Genomic DNA, 18,392 nt, shown 5'->3' with positions numbered 1-18,392 from the left:
TGGCCACTATGGCTCTGAGGAAGAGCAGACAGGGAGATGTTGCTGAAAACAGCGGGACTGGTGGCCTGAAGTGCATATGTTTTAATGCAAGAAGTATAACAGGTAAGGCAGATGAACTTAGAGCTTGGATTAGTACTTGGAACTATGATGTTGTTGCCATTACAGAGATCTGGTTGAGGGAAGGACAGGATTGGCAGCTAAACATTCCAGGATTTAGATGTTTCAGGCGGGTTAGAGGGAGATGTAAAAGAGGTGGAGGAGTTGTGCAACTGGTTAGGGAGAATATCACAGCTCTACTGCGGAGGACACCTCAGAGGGCAGCGAGGTCAAATTGGTAGAGATCAGGAATAAGAAGGGTGCAGTCACAATGTTGGGGGTTTACAACAGGCCTCCCTACCAGCCAGCGGGAGATAGAGGAGCAGATACGGAGACAGATTTTGGAGAGGAGTAAAAGGAACAGGGTTGTTGTGATGGGAGACTTCAACTTCCCCAATATTGACTGGGACTGACTTAGTGCCAGGGGCTGAGACGGGGCAGAGTTTGTAAGGAGCATCCAGGAGGGCTTCTTAAAACAATATGTAGACAGTCCAACTAGGGAAGGGGCGGTACTGGACCTGGAATTGGGGAATGGGCCCGGCCAGGTGGTAGAAGTTTCAGTAGGGGATCATTTCGGGAACAGTGACCACAATTCTGTAAGTTTTAAAGTGCTGGTGGACAAGGATAAGAGTGGTCCTCGGGTGAATGTGCTAAATTGGGGGAAGGCTAATTATAACAATATTATGCGGGAACTGAAGATCATAGATTGGGGATGGATGTTTGAGGGTAAATCAACATCTGACATGTGGGAGGCTTTCAAATGTCAGTTGAAAGGAATTCAGGACCGGCATGTTCCTGTGCGGAAGAAGGATAAATATGGCAAATTTCGGGAACCTTGAATAACGAGAGATATTGCAGGCATCGTCAAAAAGAAAAAGGAGGCACTTGTCAGAGCTAGAAGGTTGGGAACAGACAAAGCCTGTGTGGAATATAAGGAAAGTAGGAAGGAACTTAAGCAAGGAGTCAGGAGGGCTAGAAGGGGTCACGAAAAGTCATTGGCAAATAGGGTTAAGGAAAATCCCAAGGCTTTTTACACGTACATAAAAAGCAAGAGAGTAGCCAGGGAAAGGGTTGGCCCACTGAAGGACAGGGGAGGGAAACTATGTGTGGAGCCAGAGGAAATGGGCGAGGTACTAAATGAATACTTTGCATCAGTATTCACCAAAGAGAAGGAATTGGTGGATGCTGAGTCTGGAGAAGGGTGTGTAGATAGCCTGGATCACATTGAGATCCAAAAAGATGAGGTGTTGGGCATCTTGAAAAATATTAAGGTGGATAAATTCCCAGGGCCTGATGGGATCTACCCCAGAGTATTGAAGGAGGCAAGAGAGGAAATTGCTGAGGCCTTGATCCTCACTGTCTTCAGGTGATGTCCCGGACGACTGGAGAATAGCCAATGTTGTTCCTTTGTTTAAGAAGGGTAGCAAGGATACTCCAGGGAATTACAGGCCGGTGAGCCTGACGTCAGTGGTAGAGAAATTACTGGAGAGAATTCTTTGAGACAGAATCTACTCCCCCTTGGAAGCAAGTGGTCATATTAGCGAGAGGCAGCACGGTTTTGTGAAGGGGAGGTCGTGTCTCACTAACTTGATGGAGTTTTTCGAGGAGGTCACAAAGATGATTGATGCAAGTAGGGCAGTGGATGTTGTCTGTATAGACTTCAGTAAGGCCTTTGACAAGGGTCCACATGGCAGACTGGTACAAAAGGTGAAGACACACGGGATCAGAGGTGAGCTGGCAAGATGAATACAGAACTGGCTAGGTCATAGAAGGCAGACAGTAGCAATGGAAGGGTGCTTTTCTGATTGGAGAGCTGTGACTAGTGGTGTTCTGCAGGGATCAGTGCTGTGACCTTTGCTGTTCATAGTATATATAAATGATTTGGAGGAAAATGTAACTGGTCTGATTAGTAAGTTTGCGGACGACACAAAGGTTGGTGGAATTGCGGATAGCAATGAGGACTGTCAGAGGAAATAGCAGGATTTAGATTGTTTATAGACTTGGGCGGTGAGATGGCAGATGGAGAATAATCCGGACAAATGTGAGGTAATGCATTTTGGAAGGTCTAATACAGGTAGGGAATATACAGTGAATGATAGAACCCTTAAGAGTATTGACAGTCAGAGAGATCTTGGTGTACAGGTCCACAGGTCACTGAAAGGGGCAACACAGGTGGAGAAGGTAGTCAAGAAGACATACAGCATGATTGCCTTCATTGGCCGGGGCATTGAGTATAAAAATTAGCAAGTCGTGTTGCAACTGTATAGAACCTTAGTTAGGTCACACTTGGAGTATAGTGTTCAATTCCGGTCGCCACACTACCAGAAGGATGTGGAGGCGTTAGAGAGGGTGCAGAAGAGATTTACCAGGATGTTGCCTGGAATGGAGGGCATTAGCTATGAGGAGCGGTTGAATACACTTGGTTTGTTCTCACTGGAACGAAGGAGGTTGAGGGGCGACCTGATAGAGGTCGACAAAATTAAGAGGGGCATAGACAGAGTGGATAGTCAGAGGCTTTTCCCCAGGGTAGAGGGGTCAATTACTAGGGGGCATAGGTTTAAGGTGCGAGGGGCAAGGTTTAGACGAGATGTACAAGGTAAGTTTTTTACACAGAGAGTAGTTGGTGCCTGGAACTTGCTGCCAGAGGAGGTGGTGGAAGCAGGGACGATAGCGATGTTTAAGGGGCATCTTGACAAATACATGAATAGGATGGGAATAGAGGGATATGGATCCCGGAAGTGTAGAAGATATTAGTTTAGTCGGGCAGCATGATCGGCGCAGGCTTGGAGGGCCGAAGGGCCTGTTCCTGTGCTGTACCTTTCTTTGTTCTTTGTTCTTTGTTCTAATACTTAAGCACAAGGAGATGTTTTTCAGTTTTTAACAAACTTGGTGCATGTTGAAAAATTGAACTGAATGAAGCAACTTCCAAAGCCAGCCATCAACAATTCTTAATCTTTTAACTTGGATTGAGAGAACACTCATAGTGGACAGAAATCCACTGACCATCTAGAGTCCGATTGATCAGGTAGCCTCCTCCCATTCCCCCTGCTATTCCATTTGGAAGTTTATCTGCTTTACTGTTGGAACAACATAATTTACAGCTGGTGAGCTTGATCTGTAACATCATCTACCTGGAGAGAGTCCTTAAATGTCCTCTTGTTCTAGTGATTGGTCAGAAACATAGAGAGACACCATAAGCATCCTTTGTGCCATTCGCTGACAGATCTCCCATAAATTATTACAGTATTCTCAGGAAAATAAACATGTTCCCTTTTCTCCCAATCAATGAATGGGAAACATGCTCCTCCCTGAGATTCTAAACATTGTTCAGTTTGGTTTCAGCCTGACATTTCAGAAGCTGGCTTTTTGTACAAGAAGTTTCTACAGAGTAATTTTCTTTCTAATTTTCACTTAGGTTGGACACTGATGGTATTGACTTACTGGCGAAACTATTACAGGTAATATAATTTATCAAACAGTTTTTCAATTGTATTGCAATCCAATATTAAAGGAAGATTTGGAGCCTTAAAGGTGCTGAGACAGTTCCCATCTCTCATTAACAATTTAGACAAGGGATTGGAAAATACAGCTTCGCATTTGCAGGATATAGTCAATTCTGAGGAAGACTGTGATAAAAATGTTAGAAGATGTTAATCTTATGGGATGAGTGTGTTAACGACTAATCAATTTCAATATAGTAACTCACCAAGGCTCCTTATTCAGCATCTTCCAAACCCACAACCACTACTACCTAGAAGGGCAAGGGCAGCAAATACATGGGAACACCATCACCTGGAGGTTCCCCTCCAGGTCACTCACCATCCTGACTTGTAAATATATCAGTGTTCCTTCACTGCCGCTGGATCAAAATCCTGGAATTCCCTCACTAACAGCACTGTGGGTGTACCTACACCACATTGGGGTTCATCATAGAAGACTAGAACTCAGAAGCAGAGAGGGAACTTTAAACTGTTTTTGAAATTTAGTTCAACCACACTCTAGTACTGTAAACTAGACTGATCAGCTGTTTTATAACAAGAATAATGTAAAACAGGATTTAAAAATATGATACCCAAACTGACAGATTATACATAGAAGGAATGGTTTAACAGGATCCTTTCTCCAGAACAAGGTGACCCCAATACATTCTCTGGGATTACGATTGCATTCGATAGGTTAGACTGAGAGACGATTAATGCCAGGGACCCTGAACATAAGGGAAGGGATTCTCCGACCCCCTGCCGAGTTGAAGAATCCCCGGGGGGTGGCGCAAATTCCGCCCCGACGCCGACTGCCGTATTCACCGGCGGTGGTTTTCGGGCGGGGGCGGGGTTCACGCCATGCCGGTCGGGTGCCGTTGGTAGCAGCCCCCCATGCAATTCTCCGAGCACCGATGGGGCAAGCGGCCGTCGGTTTCTGGCCAGTCCCGCCAGTGTGCATTAGACATGGTCCCACACGGCAGGACCTGGCGGGTAGTCGGCTGGGGCGGTCCTGGGGGGGGGGATCCGACCCGGGGGGGGGGCCCCCACGGTGGCCTGGCCCGCGATCGGGGCCCACCGATCTGCGGGCAGCCCTGTGCCGTGGGGGCACTTGTTCCTTCCGCGCCGGTCCCTGTAGGGCTCCTCCATGGCCTGCGTAGAGAAGAAACCCCCTGCACATGCGGCAGAATACGCCAGCGGTTCCACGCAAGCGTGAGATCGCGCCGGCCCTTTGGCGCATGCGCAGACTCGTGCAGTCCGTTCAGCGCCGGCTGGCGTGTGCCAACCCCTCCAGCATCCAGCAGTGTGGAGAATTCCGCTACTTCCGGTCGGCCCGACGCCGGAATTGTTCGCGCCATTTTTGACGACGGGGTCGGGCCACCGCGCCGATTGCGGAGAATCCCGCTTAAGATAATCGCTAATAAATCCAGGGAGGATTTGAGAAGAAATGTATTTACCCATAGAGTGGTGAGGATGTAAAACGCACCGCCACGGGAAGTGATTGAGGTGAACACTGCAGATGTGTTCAAGTGGAATACAGATGAGGGAGCTCTAAAAGAATACTCTGATTGAGTGAGATGAAGATGGGCGGATGAGGCTCCTGTGAATTATAAAAAACAGCATAGATCAGTTGCGATGAATCTCCTGCTACTGTGCTGTATGTTCGATGGTATTCTATTTCAATATGGCATTGCCACAAAATCGACAGTGCTTTTGACAAGATCAAAAAGGCTCCTAATTTTGCTTTACATTCTAGCACAGAGTAGCCAACAATTGCAGCAGTGGGCTCATCATCTGCATGCTTAGGTGTAGTATTGTTTCAAATTCACAAAGATGGACAAAGACCAGTTTATTACACCTCAAAATTCCTCATGGACACAGAGAAAGGGTTTGCAACCATTGAGAAAGTAGCCACTTGGGACTGTGAGAAATGCATTGATGATGTCATGGGATTAAGGTTTAAAATTGAGAACCAGCCACAAACCTTTGGTTACTCTTTTTAACCGAAAGGGTATTGCACCAATTGGGGATTCAACATTTTAGACTGAGACTGGTAAATATGATTCAGTTACTGAGTATGTTCAAGGGAAGCATCAGATAACAGCAGATGCATTATCAAGAATACCAGTGGAAGGAGTCAAACAGGACGATTTCAATTTTATTGAGGAAGTGGAAATGGGCTTTTTACCAAATACTTACCAGACACGGAAAAGAGATTATAAGGGATTAAGCAAACAGAACCGCAGAATGGTGAATGCATCCAAATAAAGGAGTATTGCCAGAATGTTGGCCGGATTATACTTCCGGCAACCCAGTCCTTTTCTAATATGTCAAACAGAGAAAACATCTCACAAGAGTTCATCGTAAATTGAACCGCATGTACAGTGGATAGCCAATAGCAGAGCAAACCTCTGGCACACTCCACCTTTATTCTGAGGTCATGACAGCATCTGGGAATGGATTTATTTGAATTTAAAGACAATGTTTTCATCTTTGTCATTGATAACTATTCCGGATTTTGAATTTGTAAACTGCACAGCATCCTGGTGGAGGCAGTCATTGCATCACTAAGAAGAATCTTCACACTTACTATCTCCAGCTCCAATCTGATTGAAGTCAAATGTCTTAAAGTCCATAACCATGTCAACCTTCATAGCCACTGGCAATGCCGTCCTCCACCTGCTCTTTGGTTGTAGTTGTGGCTGTAGAACGTGGCAGATTTTCCAAAGCACCGATTGTTCCTCATTATGGTTTTGAGAGGGGAATTCTCCTTTGCTGAGAGCCCTTCCACCCCACTTCCTCTTCCAGCAGCTTAGCCTGTTCTGTGTGGCCTCTGCATATTCTCCAACTCATCAAATATTCCAAGACGAATGACTACTTGTGCACTGATGTCGGGGGGCAACAGATTTCTGAAGAAGCCTTGAGGTCACCACTGGTGCCAATGTTGTCGCAATCTTCACATACCTGGTGGACATTCACTGAGCATGTGCTAGCCTTGCACTACTTAGGCAACAGCACAATCTGCCGTCATAGTTTTGGAATTGCAAGGGCGCTCATAACAAGTGTCAAGGAAGCAAATTTCTCAACTAGTATTTGTGAGCAGGGTTTATCTTCTCCACAGTTTGAAGGGAAGAGACGCGTTACAGCACAGGAAGCAGTCAGACATCACTACTTCAAAAACTTTGGGGAGAAAATACTGCAATTGGCTGACAGTGAGTACAATTCATCATTTCCTCATTTACAACCTGGCTTTTTATATCACCATGGGCAGGAGTCAGGGAACATCCATATGAATGATCAGTATGTGAGCACCCTGATAGTGAGATTGGACATCAGTACATGTTCCCACAGTAATAGTGAAGCTCACGATCAGTACATGTGAGCACTCTGATAGTGAGACTGGTGATCAGTCTATGTGAGCATTCTGATAGTGAGACTGGTGATCAGTACATGTGAGCACTTTGATAGTGAAACTGGTGATCAGTACATGTGAGCACTCTGATAGTGAAACTGGTGATCAGTTTTTGTGAGCGCTCTGGTAGTGAAACTGGTGATCTGTACATGTGACCATGTTAAGAGTAAAACTAGTGATCAATGCATGTGAGCATGGTGTTGGTGACAGTATTGATCAGTATACCTGAGCACTCTGATAGTGAGACTGGTGATCAGTACATGTGAGCACTCTGATAGTGAGACTGGTGATCAGTACATGTGAGCACTTTGATAGTGAGACTGGTGATCAGTACATGTGAGCACTCTGATCGTGAGAATGGTGATCAATACATGTGAGCACTCAGATAGTGAGACTGGTGGTCAGTACATGTGAGCACTCTAATCATGAGAATAGTGATCAATACATGTGAGCACTCTGATAGTGAGACTGGTGATCAGTCTATGTGAGCACTCAGATAGTGAGACTGGTGATCAATACATGTGAGCACTCTGATAGTGAGAATGGTGATTGATATATGTGAGCACTCTGATAGTGAGACTGGTGATCAGTACATGTAACACTCTGGTAGAGATATTGGTCATCAGTACATGTGACCATGGTAAAAGTGAAACTAGTGATCAATGCATGTGAGTATGGTGTTGGTGATACTAGTGATCAGTGCATGTGAGCACGGTGATAGTGACATTAGTGGTCAGTAATGTGAGCATAGTTATAGTGAGACTCATGATCAGTACATGTGAGGACTGTGCGAATGAGACTAGTGATTAGTGAATATTATTATGGTATGGTAACACCAGCAATCATTACAAGTGAGCACTGTTATAGTGACATTAGTGATCAGTACATGTAAGCACTGTGATAGCGACACTAGTGACCAGTACCTGTGAACACGGTGATAGTGACACTGGTGATCGTACATATGAGCACTGTGATAATGACACTAGTGATCAGTACATGTGAGCATGGTGAAGTGACACGAGTAACCAGTAAATGTGAGTACTGTGATCATGAGAGAATGGTCAGTACATGTGATCACTGTGATCGTGAGACGAGTGATTAGTGAATGTTACTATGATATGGTGACACTGGTGACCATTATATGTGAGCACTGTTATAGTGAAATTAGTGATCAGTACATGTAAGCACTGTGATAGTGATACTAGTGACCAGTACATTGTATGTTTTCAAGAAGCAGTTAGATATAGCACTTAGGACAAAGGGGATCAAAGGATATGGGGGGGAAAGCGGGATTAGGCTATTGAGTTGTATGATCAACCATGAGCAATGGTGAGAGGGCATTAAGATAGACAAGTCCCCGGGGCTGGATGGGAATCTATCCCAGGTTCCTGCGAGAGGTAGGGGGAGAAATAGCTGGGGCCTTAACAGTTTTCCTCACATCCTCTTTGACCACAGGCGAGGTTCAAGAGGACTGGAGAATAGCTAATGCTTCTCTTTTGTTTAAGAAAGGAAGCAGAGATAATCCAGCAAATTATAGTCCAGTGAGCCTGACATCAGTGGTGGGGAAGGTTTTGGAAAAGATACTGAGAGACAGGATGTACGCACATTTGGAGGAAAATGGACTAGTTAGTGACAGACGGCATGGTTTTGTACGGGGAAGGTCATGTCTCACCAAATTGGGTGAATTTTTTGAAGAGGTGACAAAGAAAATTGATGATGGATGAGGGAAGGGCTGTGGATGTAGTTTATATGGACTTTAGTGAGGCATTTGACAAGGTCCCAGATGGCAGACTGGTACAAAACTATGATCACATGGGATTCAGGGTGGGCTGGTTGGATGGATACAGAACTGGCTTGGTTATGGAAGACAGAAAGTAGCTTTGGAAGGGTGTTTTTCTGAATGGAAATCTGTAGCTAGTGGTGTTCTGCAGGGATCAGTGCTGGGACCTCTGCTGTAGTATATATAAATAATTTGGAGGAAAATGTGGGTGGTCTGATTAGTAAGTTTGCAGATGACACGAAGATTGGCAGAGTTGCTGATCGTGCCGAGGATTGTCAGAGGATACAAAAGGATATAGATCGATTGGAGACTTGGGCACAGAAATGGCAGATGGAGTTTAATCCAGACAAATGTGAGCTGATGCATTTTGGAGGTCAAATCTAGGTATGAATTATACTGTAAATGACAGAACCTTTGGGAACATTAACATACAGAGGGATCTGGGTATGCAGGTCCACAGTTCCCTAAAAGTGGCAACACAGATAGCCAAAGTGATTAAGAAGGCATGCCAGCTTGCCTCATCAGCCGGGGAATTGAGTACAAGAGTTGGGAAATCATTTTGCAGCTGTATAAAACCTTGGTTAGGCCGCATTTGGAGTATTGCCTGCAGTTCTGGTCACTACATTATCAGAAGGACATGGAAGCTTTGGAAAGAGTGCAAAGAAGGTTCACCAGGATGTTGCCTGGTCTCAATGGTGTTGGCTGTGAGGAGAGGTTGAATAAACTAGGATTGTTTTCACTGGAAAGACAGAGGCTGAGGGGAGACATGATAGAGGTCTACAAAATTATGAGGCATAGTCAGGGTGGATAGTCAGAGGCTTTTTCCCAGGGAGGAAGTCTCAATTACAAAGGGGCACAGGTTCAAGGTGAGAAGGGGAAAGTTTAAGGGAGATGTGCGGGGTAGGTTTTTCACGCAGAGTGAAGTGGGTGGCTGGAACGCGCTGCCAGAGGATGTGGTGGATACAGGCACATTAGCAACATTTCAGAAGCATCTGGATGGATACATGAATAGGGAGGAAATAGAGGGATACAGACCGAGTAAGGGAAGTATTTTTTTTTAGTTAGGGCATCATGATCGGCACAGGCTTGGACGGTCGAAGGGCCTGTTCCTGTGCTGTACTTTTCTTTGTTCTTTGTTCTATGATCATAATGAAAGGCAGACAGCTTCAAAGGGACAAATGGTCTCCTCATCCTATTTTCTATGTTTCAAAGTTTCCATGAAGTTAACAGCAGTGGCTCCCTCATTTTATTGTTCTACAATTTGGCTCTTTCCCCAGACCTCAGTTCCCTCTATCTCCTCTCCGTCAGGCCTAACCCTTATTCCCATCCTTCAGATCCATGCTCTTTCCCCTCGGTACGTCCCCAGTGCATGTCCTGTAGCTGTATGATAATGTGCAACAATTACAACCTGAACAATATGAACTTTATTTGCAGCAAGCTCGATATTTACCCTGAAGGATATTGAGTTACAGAAGGATCCCGGCTATCGGTCATTGTACTTGGAATCAGGTGAGTATCTGCAATGCACCAACCACTGGATATCTGTCTTTCAGTCGGCCTATTGAGCTGGCTGCTGCCTTTTCCACACTCAATACCGGCTTAGTCTGATTTACCCAAATCCCACTAGACAGTAGAACCAGAGAATCCCTGCAGTGCAAAAGGAGGCCATTCACCCAATCGAGTCTGCACCGGCTCCTGGAAAGAGCACCCGGTGACCCGGTAACCCCACCTAAACTTTTAGACACTAAGGGGCAATTTATCACGGCCAATCCACCTAACCGACACATCTTTTGACTATGGAGGAAACCGGAGCACCGGGAGGAAACCCACGCAGACACGGGGAGAAAGTGCAAACTCCACACAGTCACCCGAGGCCGGAATTGAACCCGGGTCCCTGGAGCTGACCACTGGGCCACCGTGCCACCCAAGTACAGGACGATTCCATTGCAATAACTATGAGATGTGAGAGTTTAAAAGATGTGTGAAGGGATCAGATCAGTCCATGGGCTGGATTCACCGTTTTGGAGGCTTAGTGCCGATGCCGGCGAGGGAACTGTGGCGTTTTACCATGCAAAGATCGAGGGCGAACCCTCACTGATCCTGCGACCAGCGAGGGGCTAGCAGCCGTGCCGAGTGAAACTCCTGGCTCTCACAATGAAAACAGCTGGAGAATGGCCGGCTGTGCGCGGACCCTGGCCACCTCCCACCAGTCCCCCAGCCCTCGCGGAAGCCCCCCCCCAGCCAGCAGCACGGCGCACGGCTGGACACACCGCAGCTGCCATGCTGGGTTCCTGACTGCTGAGACTGCAAGCGGACCGCACCTTTGGGAACTCGGCCCATCGTAGTCGGTGAATCGCAAAGGCCCCGGAGAATAGAGGGTCAGGCCCGCTGATTATACGCCAACAGTCTTTAAACGCCGCACGCGAGCGACGCATTTACGCCATTTTTGGGGTGCCGGAAGATCCTGATTTGGCGTCAAACCGGCACCTGCCAGGATTTTGAAGTCGGAGACTATTCTCCACCCAATCACGTTTCCCAATTTCGGCGTCGGCCGACAGTGAATCCCACCCCATAAGTCCATCATAGATTTTTTTTACAGTGCAGAAGGAGGCCATTCGGCCCATCGAGTCTGCACCGGCTCAGTCTATAAGAGGGTCGTTTCGCAGTCTTCCGCGCTGTTACCAGACTTCTCAATGACCCTCTTATAGACTGATGGACTTATGGACTGATCTGATCTCTTCACACATCTTCACCCGATGCCTGTGTCTATGTATTTACTGTGTGTATTTTATGTTTGCCCTATTATGTATTTTCGTTTCATGTAGGAATGATCTGTCTGAGCACGTGACAATAAACCAATCCAATCCAAGTGGAGAGCAGGACTGAGAATATAAACAGACATCCCCCTGTTTCAACTGACAGAAGCTGTGTGAAATGCTGGAGTGTGCAGCCTAAATGCTGTCCTGGACCCCAAACAGCAGCACAGTAAAATGCTGCACACACAGCTCTGTTTATCATAAATCACTCAGATGCAGTGACACTAGTTTTTCATTTCATCTATTTTCGAATCAAAACATTTCACATGAACATGAATGAAATGAAAATCGCTGATTGTCACAAGTAGGCTTCAATGAAGTTACTGTGAAAAGCCCCTAGTCGCCACATTCCGCCGCCTGTTCGGGGAGGCCAGTTCGGGAACTGAACCCACGCTGCTGGGATTGTTCTGCATTACAAGCCAGCTTTTTAGCCCACTGTGCTAAACCAGCCCCATGTCTCTGCTGTCACCTGGGCCAGTGTCCCGCTGTCTCTGCTGTGACCTGGGCCAGTGTCTCGCTGTCTCTGCCGTGACCTGGGTCAGTGTCTCGCTGTCTCTGCTGTGACCTGTGCCAGTGTCCCGCTGTCTCTGCTGTGACCTGGGCCAGTGTCTCGCTGTCTCTGCTGTGACCTGGGCCAGTGTCTCGCTGTCTCTGCTGTGACCTGGGCCAGTGTCTCGCTGTCTCTGCCGTGACCTGGGTCAGTGACTCGCTGTCTCTGCTGTGACCTGGGCCAGTGTCTCGCTGTCTCTGCTGTGACCTGGCCAGTGTCCCCCTCTCTCTGCTGTGACCTGGGCCAGAGTCCTGCTGTCTCTCCTGTGACCTGGGCCAGTGCCTCGCTGTCTCTGCTGTGACCTGGCCAGTGTCCCCCTCTCTCTGCTGTGACCTGGGCCAGTGTCCCCCTCTCTCTGCCGTGACTTGGGCCAGAGTCCCCTCTCTCTGCTGTGACCTGGGCCAGTGTCTCGCTGTCTCTGCTGTGACCTGGGCCAGTGTCCCCTTCTCTCTGCTGTGACCTGGGCCAGTGTCTCGCTGTCTCTGCTGTGACCTGGGCCAGCGTCTCGCTGTCTCTGCTGTGACCTGGGCCAGTGTCCCGCTGTCTCTGCTGTGACCTGGGTCAGTGTCTCGCTGTCTCTGCTGTGACCTGGGCCAGTGTCCCGCTGTCTCTGCTGTGACCTGGGCCAGTGTCTCGCTGTCTCTGCTGTGACCTGGGCCAGCGTCTCGCTGTCTCTGCTGTGACCTGGGCCAGTGTCCCACTGTCTCTGCTGTGACCTGGGCCAGTGTCTCGCTGTCTCTACTGTGACCTGGGCCAGTGTCCGCTGTCTCTGCTGTGACCTGGGCTAGTGTCTCCGTCTCTCTGCTGTGACCTGGGCCAGTGTCCCGCTGTCTCTGCTGTGACCTGGGTCAGTGTCTCGCTGTCTCTGCTGTGACCTGGGCCAGTGTCTCGCTGTCTCTGCTGTGACCTGGGTCAGTGTCCCGCTGTCTCTGCTGTGACCTGGGTCAGTGTCTCGCTGTCTCTGCTGTGACCTGGGCCAGTGTCTCGCTGTCTCTGCTGTGACCTGGGTCAGTGTCCCGCTGTCTCTGCTGTGACCTGGGTCAGTGTCCCGCTATCTCTGCTGTGACCTGGGCCAGTGTCCCGCTGTCTCTGCTGTGACCTGGGCCAGTGTCTCGCTGTCTCTGCTGTGACCTGGGCCAGTGTCTCGCTGTCTCTGCTGTGACCTGGGCCAGTGTCAAAGAACAAAGAAATGTACAGCACAGGAACAGGACCTTCCGCCCTCCAAGCCCGTGCCGACCATGCTGCCCGACTAAACTACAATCTTCTACACTTCCTGGGTCCGTATCCCTCTATTCCCATCCTATTCATGTATTTATCAAGATGCCCCTTAAATGTCACTATCGTCCCTGCTTCCACCACCTCCTCCGGTAGCGAGTTCCAGGCACCCACTACCCTATGCGTAAAAAACTTGCCTCGTACATCTACTCTAAACCTTGCCCCCTCACCTTAAACCTATGCCCCCTAGTAATTGACCCCTCTACCCCGGGGAAAAGCCTCTGACTATCCATATGCCCCTCATAATTTTGTAGACCTCTATCAGGTCACCCCTTAACCTCCTTCGTTCCAGTGAGAACAAACTGAGTTTATTCAACCGCTCCTCATAGCTAATGCCCTCCAAACCAGGCAACATTCTGGTAAATCTCTTCTGCACCCTCTCTAAAGCCTCCACATCCTTCTGGTAGTGTGGCGACCAGAATTGAACACTATACTCCAAGTGTGGCCGAACTAAGGTTCTATACAGCTGCAACATGACTTGCCTATTCTTATACTCAATGCCCCTGGCCAATGAAGGCAAGCATGCCGTATACATTCTTGACTACCTTCTCCACCCGTGTTGCCCCTTTCAGTGACCTGTGGACCTGTACTCCTAGATCTCTTTGACTTTCAATACTCTTGAGGGTTCTACCATTCACTGTATATTCCCTACCTGCATTAGACCTTCCAAAATGCATTACCTCACATTTGTCCGGATTAAACTCCATCTGCCATCTCTCCGCCCAAATCTCCAAACAATCTAAATCCTGCTGTATCCTCTGACAGTCCTCAGCGCTATCCGCAATTCCACCAACCTTTGTGTCATCTGCAAACTTACTAATCAAACCAGTTACACTTTCCTCCAAATCATTTATATATACTACAAAGAGCAAAGGTCCCAGCACTGATCCCTGTGGAACACCACTGGTCACAGCCCTCCAATTAGAAAAGCATCCTTCCATTGCTACTCTCTGCCTACTATGACCTAGCCAGTTCTGTATCCACCTTGCCAGCTCACCCCTGATCCCGTGTGACTTCACCTTTTGTACTAGTCTACCATGAGGGACCTTGTCAAAGGCCTTACTGAAGTCCATATAGACAACATCCACTGCCCTACCTGCATCAATCATCTTAGTGACCTCCACGAAAAACTCGATCAAGTTAGTGAGACACGACCTCCCCTTCACAAAACCATGCTGCCTCTCACTAATACGTCCATTTGCTTCCAAATGGGAGTAGATCCTGTTTCGAAGAATTCTCTCCAGTAATTTCCCTACCACTGAAGTAAGGTCAGCAGCCTGTTGTTCCCTGGATTATCCTTGCTACCCTTCTTAAACAGAGGAACAACATTGGCTATTCTCCAGTCCACCAGGACATCACCTGAAGACAGTGAGGATCCAAAGATTTCTGTCAAGGCCTCAGCAATTTCCTCTCCTGCCTCCTTCAGTATTCTGGGGTAGATCCCATCAGGCCCTGGGGACTTATCTACCTTAATATTTTTTAAGACACCCAACACCTCGCCTTTTGGATCTCAATGTGACCCAGGCTATCTACACACCCTTCTCCAGACTCAACATCTACCAATTCCTTCTCTTTGGTGAATACTGATGCAAAGTATTCATTTAGTACCTCGCCCATTTCCTCTGGCTCCACACATAGATTCCCTTGCCTATCCTCCAGTGGGCCAACCCTTTCCCTGGCTACCCTCTTGCTTTTTATGTACGTGTAAAAAGCCTTGGGATTTTCCTTAACCCTATTTGCCAATGACTTTTCGTGACCTCTTCTAGCCCTCCTGACTCCTTGCTTAAGTTCCTTCCTACTTTCCTTATATTCCACACAGGCTTCGTCTGTTCCCAGCCTTTTAGCCCTGACAAATGCCTCCTTTTTCTTTTTGACGAGACCTACAATATCTCTCGTTATCCAGGGTTCCCGAAAAGGTGTCCTGCTCTCTCTGCTGTGACCTGGGCCAGTGTCTCACTGTCTCTGCTGTGACCTGGGCCAGTGACTCACTGTCTCTGCTGTGACCTGGGCCAGTGTCCCACTGTCTCTGCTGTGACCTGGGCCAGTGTCCCGCTGTCTCTGCTGTGACCTGGGCCAGTGTCCCCCTCTCTCTGCTATGACCTGCGCCAGTGTCACACTGTCTCTGCTGTGACCTGGGCCAGTGTCTCACTGTCTCTGCTGTGACCTGGGCCAGTGACTCACTGTCTCTGCTGTGACCTGGGCCAGTGTCCCACTGTCTCTGCTGTGACCTGGGCCAGTGTCCCGCTGTCTCTGCTGTGACCTGGGTCAGTGTCTCGCTGTCTCTGCTGTGACCTGGGCCAGTGTCCGCTGTCTCTGCTGTGACCTGGGCCAGTGTCCCCCTCTCTCTGCTGTGACCTGGGCCAGTGTCTCGCTGTCTCTGCTGTAACCTGGGCCAGTGTCCCACTGTCTCTGCTGTGACCTGGGCCAGTGTCCCGCCGTCCCTGCTGTACCTGGGCCAGTGTCCCACTGTCTCTGCTGTGACCTGGGCCAGTGTCCCGCTGTCTCTGCTGTGACCTGTGCCAGTGACTCGCTGTCTCTGCTGTGACCTGGGCCAGTGTCTCGCTGTCTCTGCTGTGACCTGGGCCAGTGTCCCACTGTCTCTGCTGTGACCTGGGCCAGTGTCCGCTGTCTCTGCTGTGACCTGGGTCAGTGTCTCACTGTCTCTGCTGTGACCTGGGCCAGTGTCTCGCTGTCTCTGCTGTGACCTGGGCCAGTGACCCGCTGCCTCTGCTGTGACCTGGGCCAGTGTCTCGCTGTCTCTGCTGTGACCTGGGTCAGTGTCCCGCTGTCTCTGCTGTGACCTGTGCCAGTGTCTCGCTGTCTCTGCTGTGACCTGGACCAGTGTCTCACTGTCTCTGCTGTGACCTGGGCCAGTGTCCCGCTGTCTCTGCTGTGACCTGTGCCAGTGTCTCGCTGTCTCTGCTGTGACCTGGGCCAGTGACCCGCTGTCTCTGCTGTGACCTGGGCCAGTGTCCCACTGTCTCTGCTGTGACCTGGGCCAGTGACCCGCTGTCTCTGCTGTGACCTGGGCCAGTGTCCCACTGTCTCTGCTGTGACCTGGGCCAGTGACTCACTGTCTCTGCTGTGACCTGTGCCAGTGACTCGCTGTCTCTGCTGTGACCTGGGCCAGTGTCTCGCTGTCTCTGCTGTGACCTGGGCCAGTGTCCCACTGTCTCTGCTGTGACCTGGGCCAGTGTCCGCTGTCTCTGCTGTGACCTGGGTCAGTGTCTCACTGTCTCTGCTGTGACCTGGGCCAGTGTCCCGCTGTCTCTGCTGTGACCTGGGCCAGTGACCCGCTGCCTCTGCTGTGACCTGGGCCAGTGTCTCGCTGTCTCTGCTGTGACCTGGGACAGTGTCCCGCTGTCTCTGCTGTGACCTGTGCCAGTGTCTCGCTGTCTCTGCTGTGACCTGGACCAGTGTCTCACTGTCTCTGCTGTGACCTGGGCCAGTGTCCCGCTGTCTCTGCTGTGACCTGTGCCAGTGTCTCGCTGTCTCTGCTGTGACCTGGGCCAGTGACCCGCTGTCTCTGCTGTGACCTGGGCCAGTGTCCCACTGTCTCTGCTGTGACCTGGGCCAGTGACCCGCTGTCTCTGCTGTGACCTGGGCCAGTGTCCCACTGTCTCTGCTGTGACCTGGGCCAGTGACTCACTGTCTCTGCTGTGACCTGGGTCAGTGTCCCGCTGTCCCTGCTGTGACCTGGGCCAGTGTCACACTGTCTCTGCTGTGACCTGGGCCAGTGTCCCCCTCTCTCTGCTATGACCTGCGCCAGTGTCACACTGTCTCTGCTGTGACCTGGGCCATTGTCCCGCTGTCTCTGCTGTGACCTGGGCCAGTGTCCGCTGTCTCTGCTGTGACCTGGGCCAGTGTCCCTCTGTCTCTGCTGTGACCTGGGCCAGTGTCCCGCCGTCCCTGCTGTACCTGGGCCAGTGTCCCACTGTCTCTGCTGTGACCTGGGCCAGTGTCCCGCTGTCTCTGCTGTGACCTGTGCCAGTGACTCGCTGTCTCTGCTGTGACCTGGGCCAGTGTCTCGCTGTCTCTGCTGTGACCTGGGCCAGTGTCTCGCTGTCTCTGCTGTGACCTGGGCCAGTGTCTCACTGTCTCTGCTGTGACCTGGGCCAGTGTCTCGCTGTCTCTGCTGTGACCTGGGCCAGTGTCTCGCTGTCTCTGCTGTGACCTGGGCCAGTGTCCCACTGTCTCTGCTGTGACCTGGGCCAGTGTCCGCTGTCTCTGCTGTGACCTGGGCCAGTGTCTCACTGTCTCTGCTGTGACCTGGGCCAGTGTCTCGCTGTCTCTGCTGTGACCTGGGCCAGTGTCTCGCTGTCTCTGCTGTGACCTGGGTCAGTGTCCCGCTGTCTCTGCTGTGACCTGGGCCAGTGTCTCGCTGTCTCTGCTGTGACCTGGGCCAGTGTCCCGCTGTCTCTGCTGTGACCTGGGCCAGTGTCCCCCTCTCTCTGCTATGACCTGCGCCAGTGTCACACTGTCTCTGCTGTGACCTGGGCCATTGTCCCGCTGCCTCTGCTGTGACCTGGGCCAGTGTCCCCCTCTCTCTACTGTGACCTGGGCCAGTGTCTCGCTGTCTCTGCTGTGACCTGGGCCAGTGTCCCTCTGTCTCTGCTGTGACCTGGGCCAGTGTCCCACTCTCTCTGCTGTGACCTGGGCCAGTGACCCGCTGTCTCTGCTGTGACCTGGGCCAGTGTCCCGCTGTCTCTGCTGTGACCTGGGCCAGTGACTCGCTGTCTCTGCTGTGACCTGGGCCAGTGTCTCGCTGTCTCTGCTGTGACCTGGGCCAGTGACCCGCTGTCTCTGCTGTGACCTGGGTCAGTGTCTCACTGTCTCTGCTGTGACCTGGGCCAGTGACCCGCTGTCTCTGCTGTGACCTGGGCCAGTATCCCACTGTCTCTGCTGTGATCTGGACCAGTGACCCGCTGTCTCTGCTGTGACCTGGGCCAGTGTCCCACTGTCTCTGCTGTGACCTGGGCCAGTG

The 18,392-nt window shown here is 50.1% G+C and overlaps 1 protein-coding gene across 3 annotated transcripts in view; it reads left to right on the top strand.

Moving 5' to 3' along the window:
• The window catches only part of LOC140388204 (cyclin-dependent kinase 16-like), a 688,814-nt gene that overhangs the window by 425,952 nt on the left and 244,470 nt on the right, over positions 1-18,392 (top strand). For all 3 annotated transcript variants that reach the window (XM_072471989.1, XM_072471990.1, XM_072471991.1), the window contains 3 exons: positions 3,512-3,554; positions 6,697-6,787; positions 10,202-10,276. In XM_072471989.1, the coding sequence (XP_072328090.1) occupies positions 3,512-3,554; positions 6,697-6,787; positions 10,202-10,276 (209 nt within the window). The remainder of the gene's footprint in view (positions 1-3,511; positions 3,555-6,696; positions 6,788-10,201; positions 10,277-18,392) is intronic.

This window comes from Scyliorhinus torazame, chromosome 13 (genome assembly GCF_047496885.1).
Source record: "Scyliorhinus torazame isolate Kashiwa2021f chromosome 13, sScyTor2.1, whole genome shotgun sequence".
Lineage (NCBI taxonomy): Eukaryota > Metazoa > Chordata > Chondrichthyes > Carcharhiniformes > Scyliorhinidae > Scyliorhinus > Scyliorhinus torazame.
The sequence above is the reverse complement of the archived record's forward strand: the minus strand, read 5'-3'. Positions and strand labels throughout refer to the sequence as shown.